The 27,659-nt window shown below is 35.6% G+C and overlaps 3 protein-coding genes across 3 annotated transcripts; 2 read left to right on the top strand and 1 right to left on the bottom strand.

Moving 5' to 3' along the window:
* The first annotated feature begins 1,123 nt into the window (after positions 1 to 1,123).
* LOC113119403 (peflin-like) lies at positions 1,124 to 8,829 on the top strand. Its single transcript, XM_026288859.1, has 5 exons — positions 1,124 to 1,213; positions 2,057 to 2,318; positions 4,814 to 4,969; positions 5,150 to 5,293; positions 8,010 to 8,829. Exons 1-5 carry the CDS (start codon positions 1,193 to 1,195, stop codon positions 8,237 to 8,239), a joined length of 813 nt encoding a protein of 270 aa, XP_026144644.1. The 5' UTR covers positions 1,124 to 1,192; the 3' UTR covers positions 8,240 to 8,829.
* A 455-nt stretch (positions 8,830 to 9,284) lies between these two features.
* Positions 9,285 to 10,582, top strand: LOC113119402 (small integral membrane protein 12). The gene is made up of 2 exons (XM_026288858.1): positions 9,285 to 9,367; positions 9,870 to 10,582. The coding sequence occupies exon 2, from the start codon at positions 9,882 to 9,884 to the stop codon at positions 10,155 to 10,157; it is 276 nt and encodes a 91-aa protein (XP_026144643.1). The 5' UTR covers positions 9,285 to 9,367; positions 9,870 to 9,881; the 3' UTR covers positions 10,158 to 10,582.
* A 7,868-nt stretch (positions 10,583 to 18,450) lies between these two features.
* Positions 18,451 to 22,726, bottom strand: gja4 (gap junction protein alpha 4). The gene is made up of 2 exons (XM_026288857.1): positions 22,602 to 22,726; positions 18,451 to 20,444 (listed from the first exon to the last, which is right to left on the bottom strand). Exon 2 carries the CDS (start codon positions 20,439 to 20,441, stop codon positions 19,392 to 19,394), a length of 1,050 nt encoding a protein of 349 aa, XP_026144642.1. The 5' UTR covers positions 20,442 to 20,444; positions 22,602 to 22,726; the 3' UTR covers positions 18,451 to 19,391.
* Positions 22,727 to 27,659: the final 4,933 nt, after the last annotated feature.

Genomic DNA, 27,659 nt, shown 5'->3' with positions numbered 1-27,659 from the left:
CATGAGATTTACTAAAGTTTACATTTAGCATTGTTATTAAAGTATGCGTGTTTTTAAAGAGCACCTTTAAGTGAATATTAGATTGATAGCAAATGAACAAGTGGAAATATTGACATAATAACAATAATAATAATCATCAACATCATCTCTAGTATTATTTGATAACATATGTGGTACTGATATAATCGTTCTCTCTCTCTCTCTCTCTCTCTCTCTCTCTCTCTCTCTCTCTCTCTTAGGACTACGCTGGTATTAAAAAAGACATCTGTGTGTGGTGGCAGATATGAACTGGATGCACCTAGGGGTCCACCATGGTTGGCCACATCTGGCTAATTTTGAACAGCTGTACATCATAGTTCAAAACAATGTGGGCAAATAGAAGAAAAATATGCAGAACAGCAGAGTTGAAGACAACACTACCACTCCACACTCAGGTTCTATATTTATAAATGTCAGGTCTGAGCAAATCGTAACATTTTATTGGAGTACATTTTCACATATGTTTTCAAAAGAGAAAAATGTGCAATGTTTGTTGGCAAACAATGGTTTCATCCTTTGTATGGTAATTTTTTAGTATTGCTGCTACATCAATAGTTTTGTGTTATAATAATTTTATGGTTTAAAATAATAGAGGGAAAGCAGGTTAATTAATAGGTTAATTAATGGCAGGTTCCACTAATGATGGCAGCAATAACAACTGGTATATTGTCACAAAAGGTCAGCGTTTTCTCTCTCTTTCCAATAACGATGGAAATGTTTGTATAGCCTTTTCAGTATGTGCACGTTCAGAAACGGAAAACAATAGAGTAAAAAAAAAAAGTCACTACTAGCCCCAGTCTCCCATTTATATGAGGAAATATGTGATTGATATATATATATATATATATATATATATATATATATATATATATATATATATATATATATATATATATATATATATATATATACTTTTTTTTATTTATTTTTTATTTTTTTTACATTATTGTTGTCAGTCCGCCGTCCTTCAAATATGGTTTCTAACCTTCCACATCCACAGAGTGACTCACATTTTCTGATATAGCAATTTTCCATGTTTAAACCAATCACACGAGGCTGCCTTTTGACAAACGTAAAAATACACCAATCAGCTTTAGGAGGCGGGCCTTAATAAAAACAAGCAAATCACTCCGTTTACTAGATTCTGCGCGGAATGAGTTATCAATACGGACAGGTAAAGTCTTTCTTCCGGGTTTAGATATTTTACATTTAAATGTTTCTTGCATGTCTATCGGATTCTTGCATATTTGTATCGCGGTCTAAAACTTTGAGTGTTGATGTACAGGGGAAACTGTGCATAATTGTGCTGATTCCGATCGCGTAAACTTTGTAGAAAGCCTTTTTTTCGGCTAGTCGGTTAGCTCTGTAGCTAATACGAAACATGTAACGTTAATGGTATTTGTATGTATGATGAGAGAGGGCTGTTCAGTCCCGTATCATAAGGTTAAAAATGATTATGTGTTTTACATCTTTATCTTACATAATGTCATACATATCTTGCCCTAACGTATCCTTTACCATATACCGTTGTTTCAACCGGTTTCGTCTTGTGTAACATTACAACAATAATAATAATAAAAGTATGAGTTTACAAGTTTACAAAAGAGAAGACGTTACACCGTTTCCAATCACTTCACTGAATGAAATAATAATAATAATAATAATAATAATAATGCAGTGAAAGTAAATGTCGATTATATCTTTCATTCTGCCTAAAATATATATGTTAATATTATAAATATTAAATGAAAATCATTAAATAATACAAGTAATACTATACAAATGTTTATTCCACGAAAGCAGAATTAACAAAATAATTTGATGACGAGTAAATGATATGACAGAATTCACATTTTTATCGAAACACTTTAATTAAATATATTGTTTTGGTGGCATATTTGCCTTTGATAATGCCATTAAACCACATCTGCTTCTCTGTTGGTGTGCTATTGCATTTCAGCATTTCAAGTTACTCATGTTTATTGCAATCCAAACTTTTCATTATTTGTTTTTAAAGGGTTATCCGGGCGCGGGTGGTAGCGCTCCCCAATACCACCCTCCTCCAGGGTCACCGTATGGAGGGGGTCCCGCTGGTGTACAGTATGGTTCACCCTATGGCGGCGCGCCTCCGGGGCAACACTATGGTGGAGGGGCTCCATACGGGTCCTACGGTCAGCCTGGTCCAAGAGCACCATACGGTGGGGGCCAAGCTCCAGGAGGTCCTTACGGAGGCTATGGACAACCTCAGGGAGGACCATATAGTCAGCAGGCACCTGCAGGTTAGAGACGTATAACTCTGTTTGGTTTTAATTCCATTGAATATCATATTGAGTATACATAACTAAATTATTTGTAAGTGTGCATGTGTTTACAGTGGTACAAAAAAGTATTATTTTTAGACACTTATGCCACACTTTTATGGATGTCATGATAACATTTAATCACTGAATGGGGTTTCTTTTAAAGAATGTTAGTATATGCTGCATAACATCACGTGTTTGAAAAAATGCAACAATATTAATAGAAATTTCTAGATGTGATTTTAAGTATCAGAATAGATTTTAGGGCCACCGTGTACACTACATAGTATTATTAAATACTTTTATTAAATAAAAGTGACAGATAATGCTTTTATATTGAAACATTTACTATTTTAAATAAATGTAAAACAATCCTGAAAAATGTACCATGATTTCCACAAAAATATAAGCAGTGCAGCTGTTTTCAGCATTAATAATAATAGTAAATATTTCTTGAGCAGCAAATCAGCATATTAGAATGATTTTTCTGAAGGATTGTGTGACACTGAAGTAATGATGCTGAAAATTCAGCTTTGTCATCACAGGAATAGATGAAAATGTAAAACATTAATAATAGCAATAATTCTAAATCATATTAATAATAATATTCACATCTTTAAAAACATCAAAACAAAATCTCACCGTCCCCAAATAATAGTTGTCACGTTACAATATATCATGTTAGTTTCTCAACTTTTAAATAATAGACGGCACACTTAAGTGGTTTCCAATAATGACTCTATTATATGTAATAATTTAAGCAAATAGTGTTTATGTCATTTCATGGGAATATTATTAAGGATTTGGGATGTAGAGGAACAGGAATGTGGTTAGATAACTTTTTTTAATCAGAATGTTTCCCATAGCTTCATACATCTGCAGATGCACAGTAATAGATGTTGGTCCAGCAGGTGAATTTTTCCACATAGTCTCAGGAGTGGTAGTCAGCAGCTTCAGGCTGGTTTGACTGATGATGTCTGAGTGTCAGGGTTGGCAGCTAAGACAGCGGGAGCCGCCGCCGTTCCATCAGGTGTGCAGTGGCCGAGGGCTGTGAATAAAATACGAAAGATGGAAATTTATGAAGGTGCTGCAGACAAGGTCCTTGATCCTCCTGCACTGCAGCTGTGTCATATGGCCCCTCTCTGAATAACTGATGCTGATACACTGCAGGATGGCAGAAGCAGCTTGTGCTGATCTGGTACTGAGTGTGCCCACGGGAGAATTAGAGTGATGAGTGTGGTAATTCTGAGCGAAGGCGTTCGTGTGTATGTGTCCTTCCGCGTTTATGTCGGTAAGTATTCGGTAATGTCCTGTGGGAAAGGCTGTCAGATTCAAAGACTGTCCTCTGAACAGTACTTATCCCTCCCGAGGGATATAGTGACCGTCTGCGCGTCACCAAATTGCACAACTTATTTCTTGTCCCTCTTGGGACCGAGACGACACATCGCTGACAACCCATGCTTGCTCACACTAAAACCCATTTCCAACATGTTCTTCAAATCTGACCTGTAGGACTGCTTGTCCTCATCATCTCGCTGTCATTTGGCACGTAATGAACTACTTTTTGCACATTTATGCAAACGCTGCATCGGGAAACCGCTCTATTCAATACATAAAGGAAGCCACGTGTGAATATAAATCAGATAATTCAATCCAAGCTGTAAACTCTATGGATATTATCGTTAACCAGATATTTTAAATAAACATTGCTTGAAACTTATTAATTAAGATTTATCTTAGCTTGTTGAAATGCAAACACAACATTTCTCATTTGCTTTTAGCTCAAGTTCAAATACTAACAAAGCTAAAACTTAATAAAAACTATATAGACGTAAAAAAAAAAGACAAAAACAGCAAAATTGCTAAAACTTTAACTGTGTATTAAAAATTATAATTAAAGTATTAATAAAAACTGTAATATATCAATATCATTTTTGTGTGTAATGCAATTTCTTTTCTTTTTTTTTGGAAAGTAATTGATTAAAGTAATTTACTTTTCTCTTGAAAAGGTAAAGTAAGGGATAACTCCTAATTTTTCTAGAATTTAATTACAGTTACTTCTGATGTTATTGCATTAAATACTCTATAGACTGTAAAACAATTCTTTATAAAACAATTTAACTTTTAACTTTTAACAATGTAACAGTTGATATTAAAATCCATGTTTTAATGTAACAATCTCCCTTTAAATACTTTGGTCAGTTTCAGAATAATTTAGTTAAGTTAGTTTTATATTATTTCTTTGAAAGAATTATAAACGATGCTACATGTATATCCTTGTATTGTTGAGGTTGATATGGGAATAAGTCAATAGTAATCTTTTTTTGACGTGGTTTCTTCTATTTTATGCCTGTGGATGACTAAGCTTAAATGATTTGTTTTAAGATTAATGAATTATCTCATTTCGGCAGACCATGAAAAAATCCATTTGATTTGCATCTATCTCACTAATGTAGTCTGTTTTCATGTTGTAGGTAACATTCCTCCTGGTGTGAACCCTGAGGCCTACCAGTGGTTTTGTTCTGTGGATACAGATCGTAGTGGCTACATTAACTCAAAAGAACTGAAGCAAGCACTCATGAATTCCAACAACTCCTCTTTCAATGACGAAACCTGCATGATGATGCTCAGTGAGTGTTACCTTTTTAACATATAACCCTCCTGACAGCAGCTAAATTACTGAATAGATGCTTATATCACCATATAAAAAAATAACAGCATGCTGCAGACACAACTGTCACATAAACAATACAGAAATAGAAGTCCTCTTTGACAAATGACAAAAATCAGTGCTTTGTCTTCATTTCCAGATATGTTTGACAAGACCAAAACGGGACGTGTAGATGTATTTGGTTTCTCTGCACTGTGGACGTTTCTGCAGCAGTGGAGGGTAATATTCCAACAGTTTGACCGCGACCGATCCGGATCAATTAACAGCACTGAGATGCACCAGGGTGAGTAGATTAGAGGTCAAGAGAGAGACCCAAGATAAAACCACACGTTCACACTGTTATGACAACAGTCACAGTCACTAAAGACAGATTCCAGCATTCCCTTGCTGTATTCAGGTTCCTGAATGTACTTGTTACTATAATAAGTACATAGTATGTACATGAGGAACAGGACTGTAAAATAAAGTGCTACCATAATATGTATAGCATATTTCTGACAAACAAAAAAAGTACAACTTAATATGTATAACACAAGTACAACACAAAAAATATAAAGAAATATTGAATTGTGAATTGTATTTTCATTTTTGTAGTTTAATTTGAGGAATATTCCACGTCCACTACACAATTCAAAAGTCTGAATGGCAGTGTAGATTACAGTAATAGTGTAAAGTATTATTTACTTTATTATTTGATATATTATTTAATGTATTTTTTCCTGTGGTGGGTGGCAAAGTTGAATTTTCAGCAGTCATTACTCCAGTTCTCAGTGTCACACGAGTCTTCAGAAATAATTTCTGAAATATGTTGATTTTGACTTTGATGAATAGGAAATTCAGGAGAAAGCATTTATTTGAAATTATTATTATTTTTTTTTTTTTTGTGATAGTGTCAAACCCCAACATTTTGAACAGTAGTTTCTCCACATAAATTCTGGATAAAATAAAGAAATAAATAAAAACAGCATAATTTGAATCAGCTTTTGTAATTTATACTGTACCAGTGAGGGTCAGATTGTCGTTCTTATAATTTGATAGATACGACACATATTTTGATGTAGCTCCTGAAAAAAAAAGCTTTATTTGCCTGCGAAAGTTCATTGTTTTGACATTTGTGGCTTAGTAACAGTTTTACTTTTGTGCTTGGTCAATGTGTTTATCACAACCTTAATCTAACCACAGGAAGTTTCCGCTGTTTTCATCAGCTAACATGCGTTTATGTGTATTTCCCCGAATCATCTTTAAGGGATTCACGTAAGATATCACTTATCTTTGGAATTTGCAAAGAGATATATTTAGTGCTCAAGGTTCCAGTAATTAGCAAAATAGACAAAACGTGATTACAAATCACACGAAATCAGAGTCAGATTTTCAGGAGGAGAAAAAAACAACAACAGTTGTTTAAATATAGAAGGGTTCGGTGACACACACAAGATGTAGCCGTCACAGAAGCAAGGAAAAGACAGTTGGTGATCTTGTGAAGCCCTTTTCCCATCAAATCCTATGCTATTAAATATGCCATTATATGTAGGACTGATTACATTGATGAGACGTCATGAAAAATTGCTCTCAAAATAACCTTCAAAAATTGTGGCTGTTATCCTGAAGTGTCTTTTTTTATACTCATTGATTTTGTATGAAAGAGGCTGTTCATGACTGCCAGAGCAATATTTCATCTGCAGCGATAGTTGAGGCCATTATGAATAGATGTGAATAGGTCTGAAAGTGTATGTCTGATTACTGGTGAGCGACAGAGTGTTGAAAACATGGTGGATACAAAAACAACAGTTGAGCACTTTAACTGGAGCTGTGGAGGGAAAATGAGGGATTTCGGGATCCTAGGAGGCTTTCTTGGTGAAATGTCTTACTGACATGGTTCATTTCCAAACTCCTCGTTTATTTTTAGTTTTTTGTTGTTGTTGCCAACTCATTTAAGAAATGTAAACTTTTATGTAAAACCAGATGTTAGCAATGGAAGCATTCCCTTATTTTTGATTTAGTTATTAATTTTATTATAATTTTTTTTAAAGTAATTTATAATGTTACAAAATATTTCTGTTTCAAATAAATGCTGTTCTTTTGAATCAAAGAATCCAGAATGAAAAGGCAACCCTCGGACACCTTGGCAATTGAATCACCATTGGCTAGTACATTTATTTGTTTACTCCCCAAACTGATAAATTGTCTTTTAAATATCTGAAAGTATATTCTTAACATCAGTCAGTCAAGCATTATAATAATCAAGTATTATTTAATAATAGAACTTAAGTAATTAGAAAAAAGCTTGATAACCATGTTTCTCTTCTAAAAAAAAGTTTAATTATTATTATTTTTTCTGAAATCAAAACAGGGACGATAATAGATGAGCGCCAGCCAATGAGATTGCCATTCGTGCATTAGCTCCGCCCACTACCTGAAAACCCGGCAGTTCTTAAAAGCTGAAGAATTCCAAAGGAACACTGCTGTTTTAACAGGAAAATACAACAAAGAATACTGTTTACATGTAGCGTATCTGTTCTCTCGGCGAATGAAAAATATATCTGTGCTAAACTTATACTTAGCCTCCAACTAATATTAATATTAGACATGATTTACTCGCCCAGAGTGAAGATTTAGTCGCATATGCGAGTGATTTACTCGCAATGTAGAGGCTTGAAATAGACCATGGTTTCTTTCGCAATAAAACATTAAGCGGCAACTATTTCCTTCACTGAAAAAAAGAAGAAATGTTACTTGAGCAAATCTGCGTATTAGAAAGATTTCTAATATATCATGTGACATTGAAAATTGGAGTAATGCTGCTGAAAATTCAGCTATGCGTAATATAAATAAATACGATTTTAACATATACAAAAAATACAACGTGAATAATGTATTCAGTTACAGTGTTTTTTTGTTGTTTTTTTTCTGATAAATTCAGCCTTGGAGAGCATAAGATAATTTATATTGTATATGGTAAATGTAATGTTTTGATAACCACTGTGTTTCCTATTTCCCAGCATTATCTCAGATGGGCTACAATCTGAGTCCTCAGTTCATTCAGCAGCTGGTGAACCGTTACTCTGCGCCGGGTGTGAACGGTGTTCTCCAGTTGGACCGCTTCATTCAGGTGTGCACGCAGCTTCAGAGCATGACCCAAGCATTCCGCGAGAAAGACACCGCCATGACTGGCAATGTGAGGATGAGTTACGAAGACTTCCTTTCTGGTACCATTACCAGACTGATGTGAAGAACTGCATCAGCAATTCAGAAGATGATCTGACTCTGAATCAACAGCATGACACCTCACCCTCTCAACAGTGCCTTTCACTGCAGCATACCCTGATTTGACCACATTTATCCAAAAGTTATGTTAATTAAGCATTGCCAACTAGCCAATTAAAGCACTCATCACAAGAGACTACCATTGTGATATGGTGGTCTGTAATGCAGCCAGTTATTCAAGACTATAACTAATGCCAAATATATTAGTGGTACGAGTGAATAGAATGACATTAGCTATGCAACAATTTGCTAGCTAATGGGAGTATAATTATATTAGATTTTCTTTGTCAGAATGAACATTTCTGTTCTTTTTGAATATTAGCAAAAAGTCCTCATTATGAATGCTTCAAATGAAAATGTTTAGGCTTTCCTTTCTGAGGAAAATGGGATAAGGTTTACACACACACACACACACACACACACACACACATATATGTGTGTGTGTGTGTGTGTGTGTATGCTCTCCTAACACCCTTTTATAACATTTCCTTATATATTGATATTTGTTTTCTGCTGTTTTTTTGCTTGCAATTAAACTTTTTGTATTTTGTTGTATTTGTTTAATTGTGATGTTTTTTTTTCACATTTTTGTCATATTTCCTTTTTTAACTTTAAATAAATGTTTTCATAAAAAAAAAAAAAAATTGTTTCCGAACTGAGTATAACATATGTTCTACGTTTATACATGCAATTTGTACAATTGAACTGTACTGTGCTATTATTACATTTACGTTGTCATTTCGCAGACACTTTAATCCAAAGCGACTTACAATTGAGGACAATAATAATATACTATTTTTGTTTTCATATTAATAGCATTAATAAAATAATACATTATTAAAATATTTGTATTATTAGTATTATTAAAAATGAGCTTTAAGTTCAGGACAAATGCTCACAGTATGTTTCAACATTGGCCACTAGATGTCAGGATTGCTTTAACAGGACATCATGTATAGAACTTTTTCCCCCCCTGAACGAATGAGACTTCAGAACGTCTTTCTGACGTACAAAAGAATAGAAATAGAGGCCAATCAGATTGTTGCTTACAGTGACGCAACAAGGCAGGAAGTTGAATAGCCTGGAAGTAGAGGTACGTATTCGTCATGAGATTTTATAAATGAACCGGGAATTATTTAATTAATTTATTAAATATTACGCTCTAAGTTGTCAGCGAGTCTCTCGTTATGCTTTCATGAACATATATAAATAAAATGTATTCATGTTATTGCGCCAATCTAACACATCATGCATTAACACCGGTGTCCTTCTATCAGTTAACGTTACATGTTGTTTTATAACCTAGGTATTAAAGAATCCCGTAACGTTAACTCTTACATTGATACTGGTGTCAAAGCATGATGTGTTAGATGGCGCTATAACATTAATACATTTTTATTTATATATATTCCTGAATGCAAAAGTAGGACACGTTAACATAATAACGTTCACATTTGTTCTTCCACTTGAATCACCAGCGACACAAATGTGTCTAAGTAATAATTGATTTTGTCTCTGGTGATAACGAAAATAAAGCTACGCTGTTGTCTTGCCAAAGGTAAACAACCTTCTAGAACTTGCACTGGCTTTTTCAGGTTTATGCAGCCATGTGGCCGGTGATCTTGACTGCAATGCGCACTTATGCGCCCTATGTGACCTTCCCAGTGGCCTTTGTGGTAGGAGCTGTTGGATACCACCTTGAGTGGTTTATCCGGGGAACTCCTAACGCCCCGGGAGAAGAGAGGGGCATTGCAGAGCTACGGGAGGATAGGAAACTAGAGGAACTGACCGGTCAGGACAGCACACAGGTCCTCAGCCTCAAGGACAAACTGGAATTCACACCAAGAGCAGTGCTGGACAGAAACCGACCGGAGAAGAGCTAAGTTTTACTAAATGGAATTAATTCCTGCAAGATTGCCATATAATGATGTGCAACTTCTCAAACTTTGGGTGTCACACTCAACAGTCCCTAGGGACGGGAACTTTGTCAGAAATATTTTTTTGAGGGATTTCATGCCCATTCCTATGTCACTTCATTCTGGCACCCTATTTACATGGAGTCTTTCTGTAATATTTACCAGTCCGCCTGGAGGAACTTGATTGCTGAGAGATTTTTTTTTTGTACAACTTTCATTCTTTGAGTCTTCTTAATATTTATCTTCTGCCCTTAGGCATGCAGACACATGACTAGATCGCACAAGTCCTAACTTGGAAAGCTTTAATTAAGGTTTTCCATTCGTGCTCGCTGTCATGCGCTTTGCTTGTGAATTTTGTCTGTGTGAATAAAGTGCATCTAGGCAAAACTTGAGTTGGACTAGAAAATATTTGAGATGTATGAACTTTGAGTGGAAGGCCAGATTTAGTTTTAGAATTTTTATCTAAAATCAAATTTAAAAACATTTAACTTAAAGGGGGGGTGAAATGCTCATTTTCACTCAATATCCTGTTAATCTTGAGTACCTATAGAGTAGTACTGCATCCTTTATAACTCCAAAAAGTCTTTAGTTTTATTATATTCATAAGAGAAAGATAGTCTGTATCGATTTTTCCCGGAAAAACACGACGTCTGGAGGCGTGACGTGTGGGCGGAGCTAAAGAATCACGAGCGCCAGTAGGCTTTTGCGTTGAGAGCGTTTGGAAGCTGTGACATTACCGTGAGGAAAAAAAAACCGTCATCCAAAACAAACCATGGCTTACAGTCAGATTCAGCCGTTTATTTATGATCCAGAATCGGATCCCGAGGCTGAAACTGAACGAGAGCAGCAGCAGCAACGACTCGCTCTGAGCGGGGCTCGAACCCGAGTCTCCGCCATGGGAGGGGACGCACTAACAAGGAGGCAGAGATATTTTAAGCAGTTTTACTCACCGCATGCGGTTCCAACACACGATCGTTACCCTTTTTCGTTTGGATTGCATCATCCTTAAGAAATAAACGATATGCAAATCCGTCGTCAAACTGTGCCTTGATTGTAAAACAAGCATCTTCGAAATGCAGGGAACAAACAAAAACACTTGCACAACTCCGTTGATGCTCTGTAAAAATAAACTCCATCCACTGGTCCCTTAATGCTGTTTTTTTTTTTTTTTGGTAATCTGTGCAGGGTTGTCTTGCCCTGGCAACCAAAAACACACTTCTTTTGTGACTTTTCGCGACGCTCTGATCAGTGAATGATTGTCTGCGCTCAGCCTCTCTCTGCTCTGCTATACAGGAGCGCGCGCTCTTCCGGCAGACGTGCCCTTAGGACCCATATAAGGAAATTCCGCTCCATCTAACGTCACACAGAGCCATACTCGAAAAAAAACTTTTACGAAACTTGTGACAAACTGGAAGAACAAAAATACTCCTTCAAACGTACAACTTAATTTTTGAAACTTTGTCCATGTTTAGCATGGGAATCCAACTCTTTAACAGTGTAAAAAATAGCATTTCATCCCCCCTTTAACTCACCTCATTAGTTGTAACTCAAAGGTTGTGGGTTCGACTCTCAGGTCCAGCAGGAATTGTCGGTGGGGGGAGTGAATAACCAGTGTTCTCTCCACCTCCAATACCACAACTGAGGTGAGACCCTTGAGCAAGCCACCGAACCCCCAACTTCTCTGTGTGTGTGTGTGTTCACTACTGTGTGTGTGTATTTGGATGGGTTACATGCAGAGCACAAATTCAGAGTTTGGGAAACCATACCTGGCCACATGTCACTTCACTTTCACCTTCACTTTTACTTTAATTCTCGCCATGATTAGTAAAAATTAACATTGAATCTTAAGGAATGAAAGCCAAGTTTTTCCTCTGTCCTTTTCGGTTCATGTAAGAACTCTGCACACATTTATTTGGAACGGGAGGTTTAGCTGGTATTTCAAAACAACTATTTATCATTAATTTTGTCATTAATCATGTTTGTCATCAATTAAACATGTTGTTCCAAACCCCATAAAAGCTTTGTTCCTCTTCGGAACACAATTTAAGATAGTTTGGATGAAAACCTGGGGCCTGTTCTTCGTACGCCGCTAACTCCGTTAGCTGGATTTGAATGTTGACGATTTTGCGTGATCTTGGATCATTTGGTTCTTCGAAGCTCATCCCGGAGCTGCTGTCATAGCAACAGGTCCGTAAGCTTAAACCTGCTGTAAACAGGATTAGATTGCTTCTTTTCAACCAGAACTGATACTCAAAATATGCCTGCTACCACCGCTACTTTATTACAAGAGTATCGTACTGATCCAGCCACAATAATTTAAAATAATAATCATTAAAAAAAGTATTTAAAAATAATATAAAAATGCTGTGTAGTCGATAACAGCCTACTATAGACAGCCAGTTTTACTCACTGAAATTTTTTTTGTCATAAAATTATTACTTCATAATTGTATTAGAGTCTTACACACATGCTATACAGATAACAGAGTCGTGCATTATTTTGAGTGATGACTGCTATTGTTAGAGTGGCTTGATGGAGCGCAGGAGATGCAGATAACATGATATTGACCCTTAAGAAACTTTCATTTCACGTAACAAATCTGTCCAAATATAAAATGAAATGAGTAGATTATTTCTACATTGAAATAAAAATGTAAAGACTACACAACTATTATAAATTGCGAATCAAAATAATTGGGAATCATGAAAAAAAATTTAATAAAATAAAAACATTTATCTATTATCTGTCTCATGTATCTATTATCACATTTATGTAGTTTTGTTTGCTTGGCTGTTTCCTTATAAAAGTCCAGAAATTTGTCAAGTTTTTCGTCAGGTGTCGTTTTAAATTATATGACGTCATTACAATGCCGCCTTGCCACCAGCCAATCGCTGCACTGCTGATCATGGTTTAGAGTATCGATACATATCCCCTTTTAAGCCAACACATGAACGCGCGATTATCTCAGTTAACTCAATCCAGCGATACTAATCATACACAACAGGTGTGTTCGAAGAACCCAATTAGCCGGATCATGATTAGCACGATGATATCATCTTGGATGTGTCATTTGATCTCAGATGTAATAAGCGACGTACAAAGAACAGGCCCCTGGAGGCTTGTGACTTTCCTATAGAGTGCCAAAGTAAATAACACTGTCAAGGTCCAGAAAAGCACTACAGTGATGCAAAGAGACATAAATAAGATAAATTGTTAAATAAAGTTATTTTTGTTTTCTTTGTGTACAAAAAGTACTCCCATTGCTTCATAACGTTACAGTTGAACCACTGATGGCAGATGTACTATCCTGATGTTGTCTTTCATACTTTTCTGGACCTTGACAGTTTTCCTGCTGACACACTACAGCAAAAGATACAACTAATTGATTTAAAACCACTTTTAAACTGGTGAAAATACTAGTGTTCTAATAAGTCTGGCCATATTGTATATATAATGTAATATATATTTATGAATTAAACTACGTACTACGTACAGTATGTTTTTGAATACTTGTAGAGCTTTTAGTACAAAATATGTTAAAATATGATGTATTTCAGTTTCTCTGACCATGGAAGTACAGCTACGGAAACTGTCATGGAGTCAATATTTTAAGTTAATTGTGTTATTGCTGGATTATAGATTGTTTTCAAACAGTTCTCCCTGTTATTAAAAAAAAAAAAAAAAAAAAAATGGTAATGCCTTTTCATTAACTTTTATGATTTCGAAGGACAGATGTATGGTCTGTTTTCAATGCTGTACATTCTTTTTCTTTCAGCACACAGCTTGATTAATGGAAACCAGAAGAGCAAGACCACAAATCCCTAGAGTGTACTTAATAGAAGTAACCCTAACATTTTCCAGCATAAGTTGCGCTTCATTGCTGCCAACAAGCTAGTGAAACTTTATTAGTGCTGATCTAGATTTACATCAGCAAAGTGCATAAATGCTGATAACAGGCACCGGCAGCTGGTGGGCCTAAAACCGTTTTCTATAAAAGGTTATATTAGAAGCAGTATTTCAGTTGAACTCAGTGAATGGCTTGAAGTCACTTTTAAATGCAATATAAGTTTTGCTTCACATTGAACTGTTTCTACGTGTGTTGTTCTGTGCTGATTTTAGGGAAAATGTGTCTAATGTCACTTTTTAATGTCACTTTGACTTCAAATAATATTTTCCTGTTGTTTTGTGATTAAGATTTTCTTCCATTTTTATTTTATCCAAGTGCATGCACCAGTTGTGACCACACCACACTTCATTATGCCATTTGACTTAATACTGCAACTATTTTACACATGACATTCAAAAATATTTTTGATTTTCAAAAATGACCACAGCGTGATTTTATTATTCCAGTTCTAGCAATCACACTTTAAAGTGTGACTACACCATACAGGTTTTTACAGTTTAAGAAATTAGTTGTTTTGTCTTATTTTAAATAATTTTAATTTGAGGCCCCTTTGGAAGTTTTCAGAGGCCCCTTGGGTCACCTTTGGCCAATGAAAGCAGTCGTTGTGATTGCTCAAACTGTGTTTGAAACATCCTCTCTGATGTAATTTTTTATTGATTGATTGATTGATTGATTGATTGATTGATTTTTATGCAGCCTTACAAGAACATAATGCCTACATGTGGGTTATATGACTGCCTGTATTTGCACGGTGAACGTGACTTTATCAAGTACAACATGTTCCTAGATCAACATCCAATCAACCAATCAGATTTGAAGGATATGTTTTCAAGAAATGTTAGTTTTAGGCTTACAATCAGGGTTAGATGCTTCTACACCCTTGATCCTCACCTAAAATGTCCCCCTAATTTTAAGAATAAATTATGGGTAGGGTTAGGTTTTGGGGTAGGGATTTGGTTAGATCTATATTTTTGGACCGCAATGTTGATCTAGGATCAACAAAAGATGTTCTTACTTGGCAAAATCACCGCGACCGTATTTGTACGGGTACTCCTGTTCCTGTATGTCCAGTAGTTGTGTGAGAGAGGATGTGCTGTCTGGATTGTTTGTGCCTAACGATGTAGAAGACTGGGTTTGGAGCTGGAAAGGTGCTAGTATGTCCCAGAGGACAAACAGCCCTATTGTTCCTGAGTGATAGGAAGAAGGAACGACGCCTGTCGGCCTCTCTCAGCCCTTCAGTCAGGATGTGTACAGCCTCTCTGCACAATTACAACATCATTTTCACTGTAGATTCCCATCAGTGACAGAAACAATGGAGAGAGGCTCAAAATCCTCCCCTTCCCATGGGCTCAACTGTTCTGTTCCCACAAACAGTTACTTCTGTCCCCCTTTGACCTTTTTAGATAGTTCCATTTCCAATAATTCCACTTCCATTTCCCCCAGTATGGCCCCCTAGGGTCTTATCAATAACCCATTGTCCCATTCCAAATAATTTGCTGTATGGTTATACTCTGAGAAGTGAAAATTGTGTGTCCTACCACAACACGTTCCTGATTATTTTAAAGCACAAGTCATTGTATTCCATTAGAACTATTGTTTTTGTAATACAAAATCTCAAATAATGGAATTTGTCATTATGGAAAGAAAAAAGAAAAAGTATATTAAAGGTTGACAAACCTGCCACAAATCCCTGATATTTTGAGAATTTAGTTTTTCATCAGTTTCATTATTGCTTAAACTTGAAACCTGAGTCATGGTTCATAGTCAAGATGCCATTTTAACAATGACTCAGTTCTCAGTGACTCAAGACTCAGTAATCCTCATCTAGATTAAAAAGAAATGTTCATATGATGATATAATGGGTAAAAAAAAAAAAAAAATCGAATGAAAATCTCATAGACTAGCACTGAATGACCGAAGCCATACTGTATATACCGGTGGTGAACTGCTTAAAATATCTTAGCAGCCATATAGAAATGCACTAAAACCCATCAAAAATACGACAAAATGCTGTATTGGCAACTATGCAGGTAAGCACAATTCCTATTGTATAGACATATATCTCATTGTAAAATTATTTCATTTAGTATTGTACTTGCACGTAATTCACAGTTTAAAGATCTGATGACATCCTGGAACTGCCGCAGGTGGGATTTTACCAAAAACAATGTAACAATAACCACCGCTGGTCCATTGTAAGGTTGATCAAGCCTGAACAGCCAGTGTCTGGAGTGACCAATGGAAAAATCCGGAAGCAGATACAAGCTTATTTCCTTCAGGTTGTCTAATTTAAGTATTGAGTTAACTGTGAGTTCCTCAGACCTCCTTACTGCTAGACATTTGTTTTATGAACCAACACATTTCATTTGTAATGGTTGTGACTTAACGTAAATGCTGTGACAGAGACATTTTCAAAATATCTTCCACAAAGAAACAATGTCATGCAGGTTTTGAATCACATAAAGGTGAAGAAATAGTGACAGAATTTCCCTTAAACAAATGTTGATTCCATGTCTAATCTTACCATGTTTTTAAAGACTGTACCATTCATAGATCTAGGTTTAGTACAATTTGTATTTTTATTTATCAAATTAATCAAAAGAGACCGTAGAGACATTTTAAATTACATTAATATGGAAAACAGTTTTAAATCAGTTTAGACTTAATAGTATTACTGTATTTTCAATCAGATAAATATGTATTCATAAGGGAAAAACATTTTAATAAATCTTACCGACGTCAAACTTTGGAAGGGTGATGTATCTTAACATTCCACAGAAGTTCAAGTACACTGATTTTCAGTGACATTCTTGTGTTATTTTTAGGTCTCTGTTTTCTCTGTGGATTTTCTTTGACTTCTTGTTATGGCTATCACTGAGAAGACATGGTTTTTAATCAGTTCAGCTGGCAGGAAGTACATGTGACCATTTTCCACTGCATACATTGGCATATTTGTTTGATACTGCAGCCTTCAGACCCCCTACAGAAAGAAGTTTGGCACTCAGGCTTAAGTCCCCATGGGAAGCAGGTTGACTGGCCACTCGAAGCCACCTCTCATCCAGAAAACACCCACACACCTCCAAGCCCAAAACAGACCGCAGCTTCTAAGGTACGTACCATTCATAGAGCGCTTCAAAACCTGTTTGTTTTTCCTGTCTGAGGCTGGTACGCTGGGAAAGGGAAATGCATCAGCGGTTTGAACAACAATATCAGGATGCAGGAAGCAATCCGCAAGAGTGGCAGCTCATTTTCATTGGTGCTACTCTGTGTAAATCACCTAAGGGCATGCGGGCTGGCAGTATCCCTGCTGGGTTTCACAAATAGAATGACCTTTGTGACCGTATTCAGCAAAGTAACCTCATAATAGCTTAAAGAGAACAGGCATCCATGACTTTAGTTTATTTCATATCTAAAATGACAGACATCTGTTTGCCTGATTAAATCAACTTTGCTGGTCTATTTGATGCATGTGTGGGCATATTAAAGCACAGCTGGCACGATTCAAACAAAAGGAAACACTGCAGAACAAGTTTTTTTTTTTTTTTTTTCAAACTAAATGATTCTATCAGATGGAGAGAGCTTGACAGTCTACCAATCATTCTCTCGCTCACTGTCTTTCTCTTTGTTTGGCAGCCGAGGGGAACTAAAGAGGTCAGTCCTCACCAGCTGTTTGCTGACCCACACATGTTGTGTAGCACCTATAAAGCCTAGTATTGGCAAGAGATGACAGCCTAACCTCTCATGCAGGCCAGCTGCGATAGAGAGAACTATCCATTGGGCAAAGACTACAGGTTATGGTTGGCAACCCCACAAGCACAAGATTCATTAATCTTTCATAGACTGGAGCCCAACTGCGCAGATAACACCCTCTAATAAAACCCAATTTCCATTAGCTATACCTTTTGAGGGGAAAAGTTTTCGTTTTTTTTTTTCTTCTCATTGTATTGTTATGATTTGACCCTTTCCGTAAGAAACTGTCCCACCTTGTAAATTACCCATCATTAAATTTTTTCCTGCTCCAGATAAGTGCTTATCATTGTCAGCATGCTCAAAATTGCTAAAAATGATTGCTGTGGAATGTGATGTACTCATGGCCAGACAGGAAAGGAAAGGCCTTGATGATATCGGAAGGCTGTCTTCTCTGAAAAATGTATAATATTTTAAAACAACCATCAAATAACAACAGTGTAAGGCAATGAATTTTTGTCCCTATTTGTTTCTTGTAAATATTAAACATTTTAGTATGTTTTAAGTTTATTTATGAAGTATTTACTCGGGAACATCTTCTCAATTTGTATATCGCTTTAGTAGTTGCACAGTTTCTATCATGCAGTTTTATATAAGCTAGGTTCACTGGGAAAACATAAACATGCCTGTGTCAAAAGTTCTGTGAAATAATATTTTGAATGTGATATGTCCTGTGAGTGTTGCTAAAACCACGTTTAGCTTTATCCAAAACAGATGAACATGAATCTGGCAACATTTTATTTTTAGGTTAAGTTGGTTCTTGTACGTACACAGATAGCTACATATCTGAAGTTTTGCGAAAATGTAGATGCAGGTTTTTACAATAAACGTGACAGGTTGGCTGTGTAGGTTCATTCATGCCATCTTTGATTTGTTCTTGTAGTTCTTGTAAATTACAACTTGTAAAAAAAGAGTGCTGACTTGTGCCAATGCACAATAAATGCAGTATACTTCTGTTTAATAATTACTATAATTGGGTGACAATCTTAATAATTAAGGATGATATGAAAATAAACAAAAAAACAATTAATTACATGCATTGCGACGTGGCATAAATGCAGAATACTGTATATATCGAACAAAGACCTAATCATGTAAGAAGTCCAAAAATGGAAGAAATACCAGAAATCTTTTAATGAAAATAAATATTCAATCAAGTATAAAATCATTCATAAATACATTTTAAATATTGTTTATACAGTTGGTTGGTATGGTTTAATTTTGATTTTGGTCTCAAATCCTGTACATGATGTACATTACCTTATCTGTACCATCTGTAGTCATTATGTTTTTAGACTTTGTGCTTGTTTCTCTTAGGCTCATGGTTTACCAGCCTATTTCTTGACCTTCCTGACCGCTTCTCAAAACGAATCACTACTTGAGAGGCTCCTGTATCTGGCCACCGATCACAAAAGACAGTTCATCCCAAGGCACAGCCCTGCCTATCTAAGCAAAGGAAATGGCTCTCGAATGTACAGTAAACCACTAACAGTCTTTTACACATGTAGTTCCCCAAAATGGAGTCCTTGGTTCTCATTTAGTGGTCCTCACACATAATGTTTCGGTTCATCTTCAGTCTTGTGGTGTTTTTTATGAAGATTGTTTTTGGTTAAGGCAGGTTTTACATTGCTCATGCACTTTGAGTAGCTAGGAAGCATGTCCTCTGCTATAGCAGGGTCTCTTTTTTCCCAGTTCAACCCTGATGCAGGGTAGCCATCATGTGCTACAGGAAGAAAGAGATGGTTTCTTTCCTCAAATGATGGCATTTGAGCTTTAGCTGGTTCTTTTCTTGAAGAAGTCACCCTAGTAAGTTTATTAACGTCCTCCTCGCTTTGAAATCTCTTCTCTAGTCGATGTGTTACTGCTAGCTGAAGCAGATGGAGAAGCTCCACAACGTTGAGAAGAACAGAGACTGCGGCAATGACCTGCGTGTATATGGTGAAGATCGTTTTTTCTGTGGGTCGTGAGACAAAACAGTCCACCGTGTGAGGACAGGGAAACCGCTGGCACTCATACTTTGCCTCGATTACAAACCCATAAAGGATCCACAGACCCACAATGAAGCCTATCTCAATGAGAACCTTTAATACAATGCTAGTCGCATAAGCACACAGCAGTTTCCCTTTGAGCTTTGGAGGTCCTGGAGCTTTGTGGTTCTTCTCTTTTTCCTTCTTCTCGCTCTCTTCGTCTTCCTCCTTTATTACCTCCAACTTAAACTCGTTGGTTTTTCTCCGTCTCTCTCTTCTGCCCTCCTCCTCCTCCTCCTTCTCCTCCAGCCTCTTTTCATTTCTAGCCCTCAGGGCCACATAGCCAAAGTAGAAAATGGTTGGTGTTGAGACAAAGATGACCTGCAGAACAAAGAAACGGAAGTGGGAGATGGGAAAGGCCTTGTCATAGCAGACGGACTCACAGCCAGGCTGTTTGGTGTTGCAGACGAAGTCGGACTGCTCGTCGTCCCATGCAGATTCGACCGCCGTGCCAAGCACAAGCATGCGGAAGAGGAAGAGCACGGTTAGCCACACGCGCCCCACGCCAGTCGAGTACTCCTGACCTTCCTCTAGCAGGTGCTCCAGAAAACCCCAGTCAGCTCTGGACATCCTCTACACAGGCAGAAATATAGGCTTGAGAATGTGAACCATGTATAGAAACAGATTTTCCTCTCAATTATCTGGGTAGACAGCATGAGTCACTCTCAAGACCACCTCTAAGAATAATGCCTCTGATCATTCAGGTTGTCCAGATTTAATAAGGAACAGACTGATTTTGTTTTTCATTAGTCCTGCAATTACTGAAGCAGGTTGGCAACATACTTTTTCTGTTTAATCATTTTTAATTTTGCATGGGCAATTTGAACTTTTGTTGAGGTGAGGCTATTTTATGAAGAGCTGTAAAATGTACTGAAGTGATTCCAAAAGCTGTGATATCTTAAAATTAGCTCATTAATTATTTAAGTATAACCTAGTTTCATTTTAAGTCAATCTGTAATTAATCATTAGGTACATATGTATTTGGGCTTGGTAAAAATTGATTTATGTTTTGAAAAAAGTCTCGTCTAGAAGAAAAAAAAAAAAAAAAAAGGTTTATTCCTGTGATGGCAAAGCTGGATATTCCAGTCTTCAGTGTCACATGATCAATGATTTGCTGCTCTAGAAACATTTCTTATTATTACCAGTGTTGAAAAGAGTTGTGCTGCTTAATAGTTTTGTGAAAACTGTAGTTTTTTGTTTACAAAATATTTTGATTAGAAATATAGTTTAGTGTGTTCATTAGAAATACAATATTTTGTTACATTATGAAGGTGTTACTGTCAGGTATGATCAAATTAATTTGACCTTGCAGAATAAGATTTTTAAATTAAATTAAATTAATATTTTTTATTATACTAAATTGGGATGCACAATTTATTATTTAGTGAGCCAAATATTAGTGTTTTCGATTCTTTTTATATATCAGTCAAACACTGGATAATTATTTGTGCAGGCTTATTCACTCTATTTTGATTACATTTGCCATCATATAAAATGCGCTCAGTTAAGTTATTCTTTAAAAACACTATTAAAAATGTAATAGCTTTTAAATGTAATCATTAGTAAATCTCAAAATTAATATCCATTGTTCATTATAATGTTGTGATGCCTACTGACTTGTAGTGTACATATCTGGTTTTAGTTTTAGTTTTATTTGTATATAAATAAAAAAAAAAACACAGTAAATAATGTAATAATAATAATTATTAGATACATTTAAAATGCATATTGATAATACCAGCTATCAAGCTAAATGAACCATTTAACAGTGCTAGAGAGAAAAGAGCATGGATGACCAACCCTGGTCCCTGCACAATGAGAGTTAGTCATCATGGACAGAGCGTTTAATAATGTGTAATCAAGCGTGTGCTTCTAACGAAAAAGCCCATCTCTTTTCACAGAAAGCCCATGGGATGCATGGCCGCAGCATTCCCTCTTAAAACGATTCACATTTGTGTAAACATCCCATCAACGATGCTAGATAGCAAACTGTCCTTATGTCTTTGCTTATTTATTTTCCAATTTCTTTTGGTTGGAGGCTTGGTTTGTTTGTGTTTGCTTACACGAACACCAGGCAGATCTGTTCTAAACTTTTAAAACTGTTCTAAGGAATACTTTTGTGTCATGGCTAAAGGGGTGATCTTAAAATTATTTAGCCAGAGGAACTGTCTGAAGTAGTTGTGTCTTTTATAATAAAGAAATATGAATTTAGGAACTTTTAGTTTTAGACATTTAGTTTTCAGAAATAGCTAAAATTTGTAAAGAAAATTTCAAGTTTCAGTTTTCTTTCTTATTCTTGTTTTAATATTGTAAACACATACATACATACATGCATACATGCATACATACATATATACACACACATATATATATATATATATATCCTTACTGTGTGTATATATATGTACACACACACACACACACACACACACACACACAGATTTTTACAATCTGAACTAGATCAATAACAAAAAGTGGTTGTGTTTTCAATCATATTCAATAAAAAGCCAATAACAAATATTATATACAGCTGTTCAGAAGTTCACAAATATTCAAATAAAGAGCATTTCATACTTTTAGAAGTTTTTGAATTGACAATGATATATGTTGAAGATTTGGTTGTTGAGTAAATGTCTTTTATCATGGCAGCAGAATTAAATATTACGTAGCTTCACTCTCATCAGTTGACTGAACTCTAAAACACAGTTTATCATATATGAACGCTCTTACCTGTCAACCCTGTTTTATGTTTATCTTCTGTTATCTGTGTGGGGAGACTCTACCGCTGAGAGTTTTATAAGCCCTTGTGGTCAAAGCCCAGCCGTTTAATCAGAAAAAGAAACAAGTGAGGCAAAGGAAACTTTCCCATGCCTTATAGTGGCCCTCCCACAGGAACTCGGTGCAGGAAAGGGAATGGAGGGATTCAAAAATAGATTTTCTGTGCTAAGCCTTTCAAAGGCCAATTTCGTCGTGGAGAATTACTGTGTTTGAACATGCATATTGCAGTCTGACCTTTTTTGAACTTCAGTTACATGTATTTCTTGTGTTTCAGAGTTTACCCTTATGGAAAGACATTATTTTGAATTTGCACCTAAATAATATTTTCTGGCAAAACCCTAATCATGGTTTAAAATAATTATATATGCATTATGTAATTGATGTGTAATTATTTATACTTCATTACTATTAAGTACATTTTTAGGAGATTGACAAAGATAAATAAATAAGGAGAAACAGATCTGATGTGTATTCTCTGACTTCACCACAGGGAGGCCCTATAGTCTAGCAACGAAGAGGCGGCTGCATAGAGGAATACACATGCTAAAATGACTAATTATTGTATTTTCATTGTTAATTTGCAGCATGAATCGATCTTTTGTCTTCCCTGCACAGGTTAAAGACATCCGATGAAATGCTGCCTAAAAAGGCACAATCAATTGATGGACATTTTTTTTTAGATGGTTGACAAGTTGATAATGATAATGAATTCACATTTAACCCTACCTTACACCTCATTGCATTTGGGTATAAAAGAAGTTAATCATTTGACTGAGGTACCTATCATGCCTGCATGGATTTTTATTTATTTATTTATTTTTTTGTCTCCACTAAACCTTAAGTTTATAGCTCTGGGGGGAAAACAATCTGTTTAAAGTGATTATTATTTCATTTAAACCGAGGAGCTTGTTGTGCGCTTGCTTATTACATTTTTGGAGGAATAATATTTATAATTCATGTACATATGAAATATTCATGCTTATAATGCTTTTCATCCTCTTCCTTTGTTTACTGCATTTTGAAAACATTTGGTTTGCTACAGTTAGCACAGGCCGTAGCAAAGAAATCTGCTCCTAAAGCCTGATGAACTAATTCCTAGATAACCCTCTGAAATATCAGCGCATTATTATTTCTTATTCTTGAGTCCTTCAATTTATTTATTTATTTTTTATAAATCGACTAACGACCTCAGTGTTTATTCCCCATGGTAGTCTTTTCCTTGTACTCAGCATCACAGAAAGCAGGAACAGTTTCCCAGTGAACCATTCCAATCAGTGCTGCACCATAAAAACTGTCAATATGTTGATAGGTTACTGACATAAAGACTTCTGTTTAATCTGCCGGCAGGTTACAGGCAAGAAAGCATTTCTAAAAGCTGGTTAAATTGACAGTGAATCACCCTGACAAGCTGAGCTCTCGGTGTAGGATTGTTATTATGCTCATAAATGTTTGCTTTGAGCAGTAAAAAGTGCCAACATTTATGATACCCAACAATTATCCTGGAACACATCAATTTTTACATAGTCTAAAATTAAGTTTTAACTGTATTGTCATAAAGAATACTCTGCTTATGCTTAATACATTTTATTGCTAACATAAATACAATTTTATTATATACATTTTATATTAATATTAATACATTTATTATATATTTTTTTCCTCCTATAAAGTTAGCATTTGACTTACGATTATTTGTTATGTAGTGCACAAGTCAGTTTTGAAGCTTGAAAGCTCCAGTTCTCTTGATTTTATTTGTGTGGAAAAGAATAGCCAGTATTATTACAATTTTATCCGTATAAAACACATATTCACACAGGTTTGGAGCAACACGAGGGTGAGAAAATGGTCACGGGGTGAACTAATACATTAACTACTTACAGTATATTGTAAGAGCTGGAGTATCGTTTAGGCAGGAGAGGCAGAGGACAGCTGTGTGGGGGCACATTCCTGGGATTCTGTCGCTATCACATTTTTCACGTCCTCTGATTCAGTCTACACATGGGAGGTGGAGGCTGTGACCGCACACTAAATTCAGAGGTGACCTTTAGCTGTGATTTGACAGAAAGCCTCAGTGGAAATTTGATTTCGGTTTTGTTCTGTCCTGCAATTGCCAGGACACACTGTGGGATGGAGATGTGTTGTGATGTGCCTTGTGTATCACAAGACCATGTGATAGCTTGAGTAAATATCAATGTCCCTGCTGCCTGTCCCAGAGTGTGCAATTTATGAATGCATGAAACAAACATGTGAGCATGATATTAAAATACAACCAAGTTTATGAATCATGAAATAGCTTTGAGCTTACCGTTACCATTCAAGCCTGACTGTGATTTAGAAACAATCTGTGAGATGTTCACGCTCTAAATTGTGCTGATTGATGAAACATGCATTATGAAAATGTGGAGCCTTGTGTAAGGTTGAAGGCTCTTTATGTTATTACAGCACCAGACACTAAGCAGCCATTACTCAACCATATAATAGTAAATGTGGCTTCTCCTGTAATTATAGGCCTGCTCTATCCCCTCTCTATCATATTTAACTAAGAACCCGTGTCTAAAGGATAAATTAAAGTCAATATCGCACAATATGTTTCTAAATGATCATTTACTTCAATGTACTAAAATTACCCTCCACCAGATGTGTTTCACCCATCACAAATCAACACTTTCATCCATAGCTTATATCACTGTCATCTACAGTTATAGTGTATAGTGGCAGGGGACTGTCTCTCAGATGCTTAATTGAATCTGTACGGAAAGAATGATGCAAAAATGTTACCATAATTTTGAGGCTGCACTGCTTCAAGCACTGTTGCTGAAACTTACATCAGAGATTCATAAGGGAAGTGTGCTTAATAAAGTTTTTATAATGGGATACAATACCTTTTTTTGCAAGATTTTTGCATAAATGAAAATATTTATCAGAGTAGATTTTAACTAGTACAGTGACATTACATCTTTGAGATGTACAAAGTATAATGCTAAGGGGTACTTGAAAATATATAATACATTTTTATCATGATATAATATCAATATTCATAAAAAAACAGGGTCTATATTAAATATATCAAAAGTGACAGTAAACACGTTGACATGTTTTTCTCTCTTTTGTTAAAAACCTTTCTATTCATTTAAGTATCCATTTAAAAATTGACACGTTTCCACTAAATAAATAAATAAGCAGCTGTTTTCAATATTGATGATAATACGAGAAGATTCTAGAGCAGCAAATCAGGACCATGTGACACGGAGGTAATGGCTGCTGAAAATGTAGCTTTGCAATTACAGGAAAATATTACATAATAAAATAGAAAACAGTTATTTTAAGTTGTAGTATTATTTCACATTCTTAATGTTTTACTGTATCAAATAAAATGGCTTCGTGTTTCAAAACCATGCTTTCAACCAATCACTATTCTGTATGTAAATGTTACAATGACATCACTGTTGGCTGTTATATTTGCAATTTTTTATCCGTGTATGTCAATGGGACTTGCTCTTTAATTAGAGCTCTTCAGCTGATCTGAGATCTGCTGCAACACAGTTGCATAGTAATCGTTCTTGCAGTCGCTGGCCAAGGTGCTGAACATAATTAAATCATCCAATGCAACAGAAACAGGACTTCACACCTTTAGTATCCTCCTTTGAGCCTTTGTGTAATTGTTCCCATGAAAAAATTACTCTAGACTTTGATTTGGAGAGCCATGCATGTTTTTATGCAGTTTTTGAAAAAGTCATATTCCCGCAGGCTGGCTTACTAATGTGTGTGCAAAGTCTGCAAAGTTACGCTGCATTCATTTGCACAGAGTCTGAGTTGACACCAGAGGCTGTGAAAATAACACTACTGCCTGCCAAATTGTTGCCTAAGCCAGATAAAAAAGCAACCCCAAAAGTGTGATATTCTTTTTTTTTTTGGAATATTAAATGGCTGGTGACAATGTGTTATTGACACTACAGAACCGCAAGGCTGAAAGCATAAAATTATGTCCAAAGATTAGTTTTCCATGTTTTAATGAATGAATAAATAAATAAATAAATAGAAATAAACCATTTTGCATATATATATATATATATATATATATATATATATATATATATATATATATATATATATATATATATATAAACAGCTGACAAAAGCAAAACAAGTAGGAGTAAGCATTACAGATCACTGAATTTTTACAGAAATGACAGCAAAGCACCCTGATTTGTTTCTCACAAAAATACAGGTTTTCACTTCACAAGACGTTAAATTGATAGACTGAAGTCAACGTGGATTAGCCTACTTGTGGATTATTGTGATGTTTTTATCAGCTGTTTGAACTCTTATTCTGATGGCACCCATTCACTGCAGAGGTTCCACTGGTGAGCAAATAATGTACTGCTAAATTTCTCCAAATCTGTTCAGATGAAGAAACAAACTCATCTACATCTTGAATGGCTTGAGGATAGATTAATTTTCAGCAAATTCAAATTTTTGAGTGGACAACATGATTTTACAAAAAAAAAAAAAAAAAAAAAAAAAAACCTTCCATGCAGTTCGTAACATCCACTGCAAAACATTGCCAAATGATTATGTCATGATTATTATAGTAAATATATTTTCAACCAAATAAATAAATATACCAACGTGATTTCCACAGTAGGCTACTATAGGAGGAAGCTTGTGTTGTTGCACTTCGGCATGAATACATGTTTGTTTGTTGTTTGCTGTAGCTTTTGTTAGCCCTATCAATTTTAGTTCCTTTTAATAGTCAGGTTTTGAATGCTGAGTGTTGACGTGTTTCTGCCTTGTTAACAAACAATAACGGCTCACCATAATAGCGCTAAAATTATCTATTTATTTATTAGTAATTTGTTTTGACAGAAAAATTACCTAACCTTATTGATTCCAAGGAAAATTGCGTAATGGTGCATTGTAGGCTATTGTATGAAAAAGCTGTTAAATCTTGCAAAAACCCTGTCAGTTTTTAAACTGCTGATGCGTCACCACATGAAATATCATTTTAGT

The sequence above is a fragment of the Carassius auratus genome, chromosome 19 (genome assembly GCF_003368295.1).
Source record: "Carassius auratus strain Wakin chromosome 19, ASM336829v1, whole genome shotgun sequence".
Classification (NCBI taxonomy): Eukaryota; Metazoa; Chordata; class Actinopteri; order Cypriniformes; family Cyprinidae; genus Carassius; species Carassius auratus.
The sequence above is the reverse complement of the archived record's forward strand: the minus strand, read 5'-3'. Positions and strand labels throughout refer to the sequence as shown.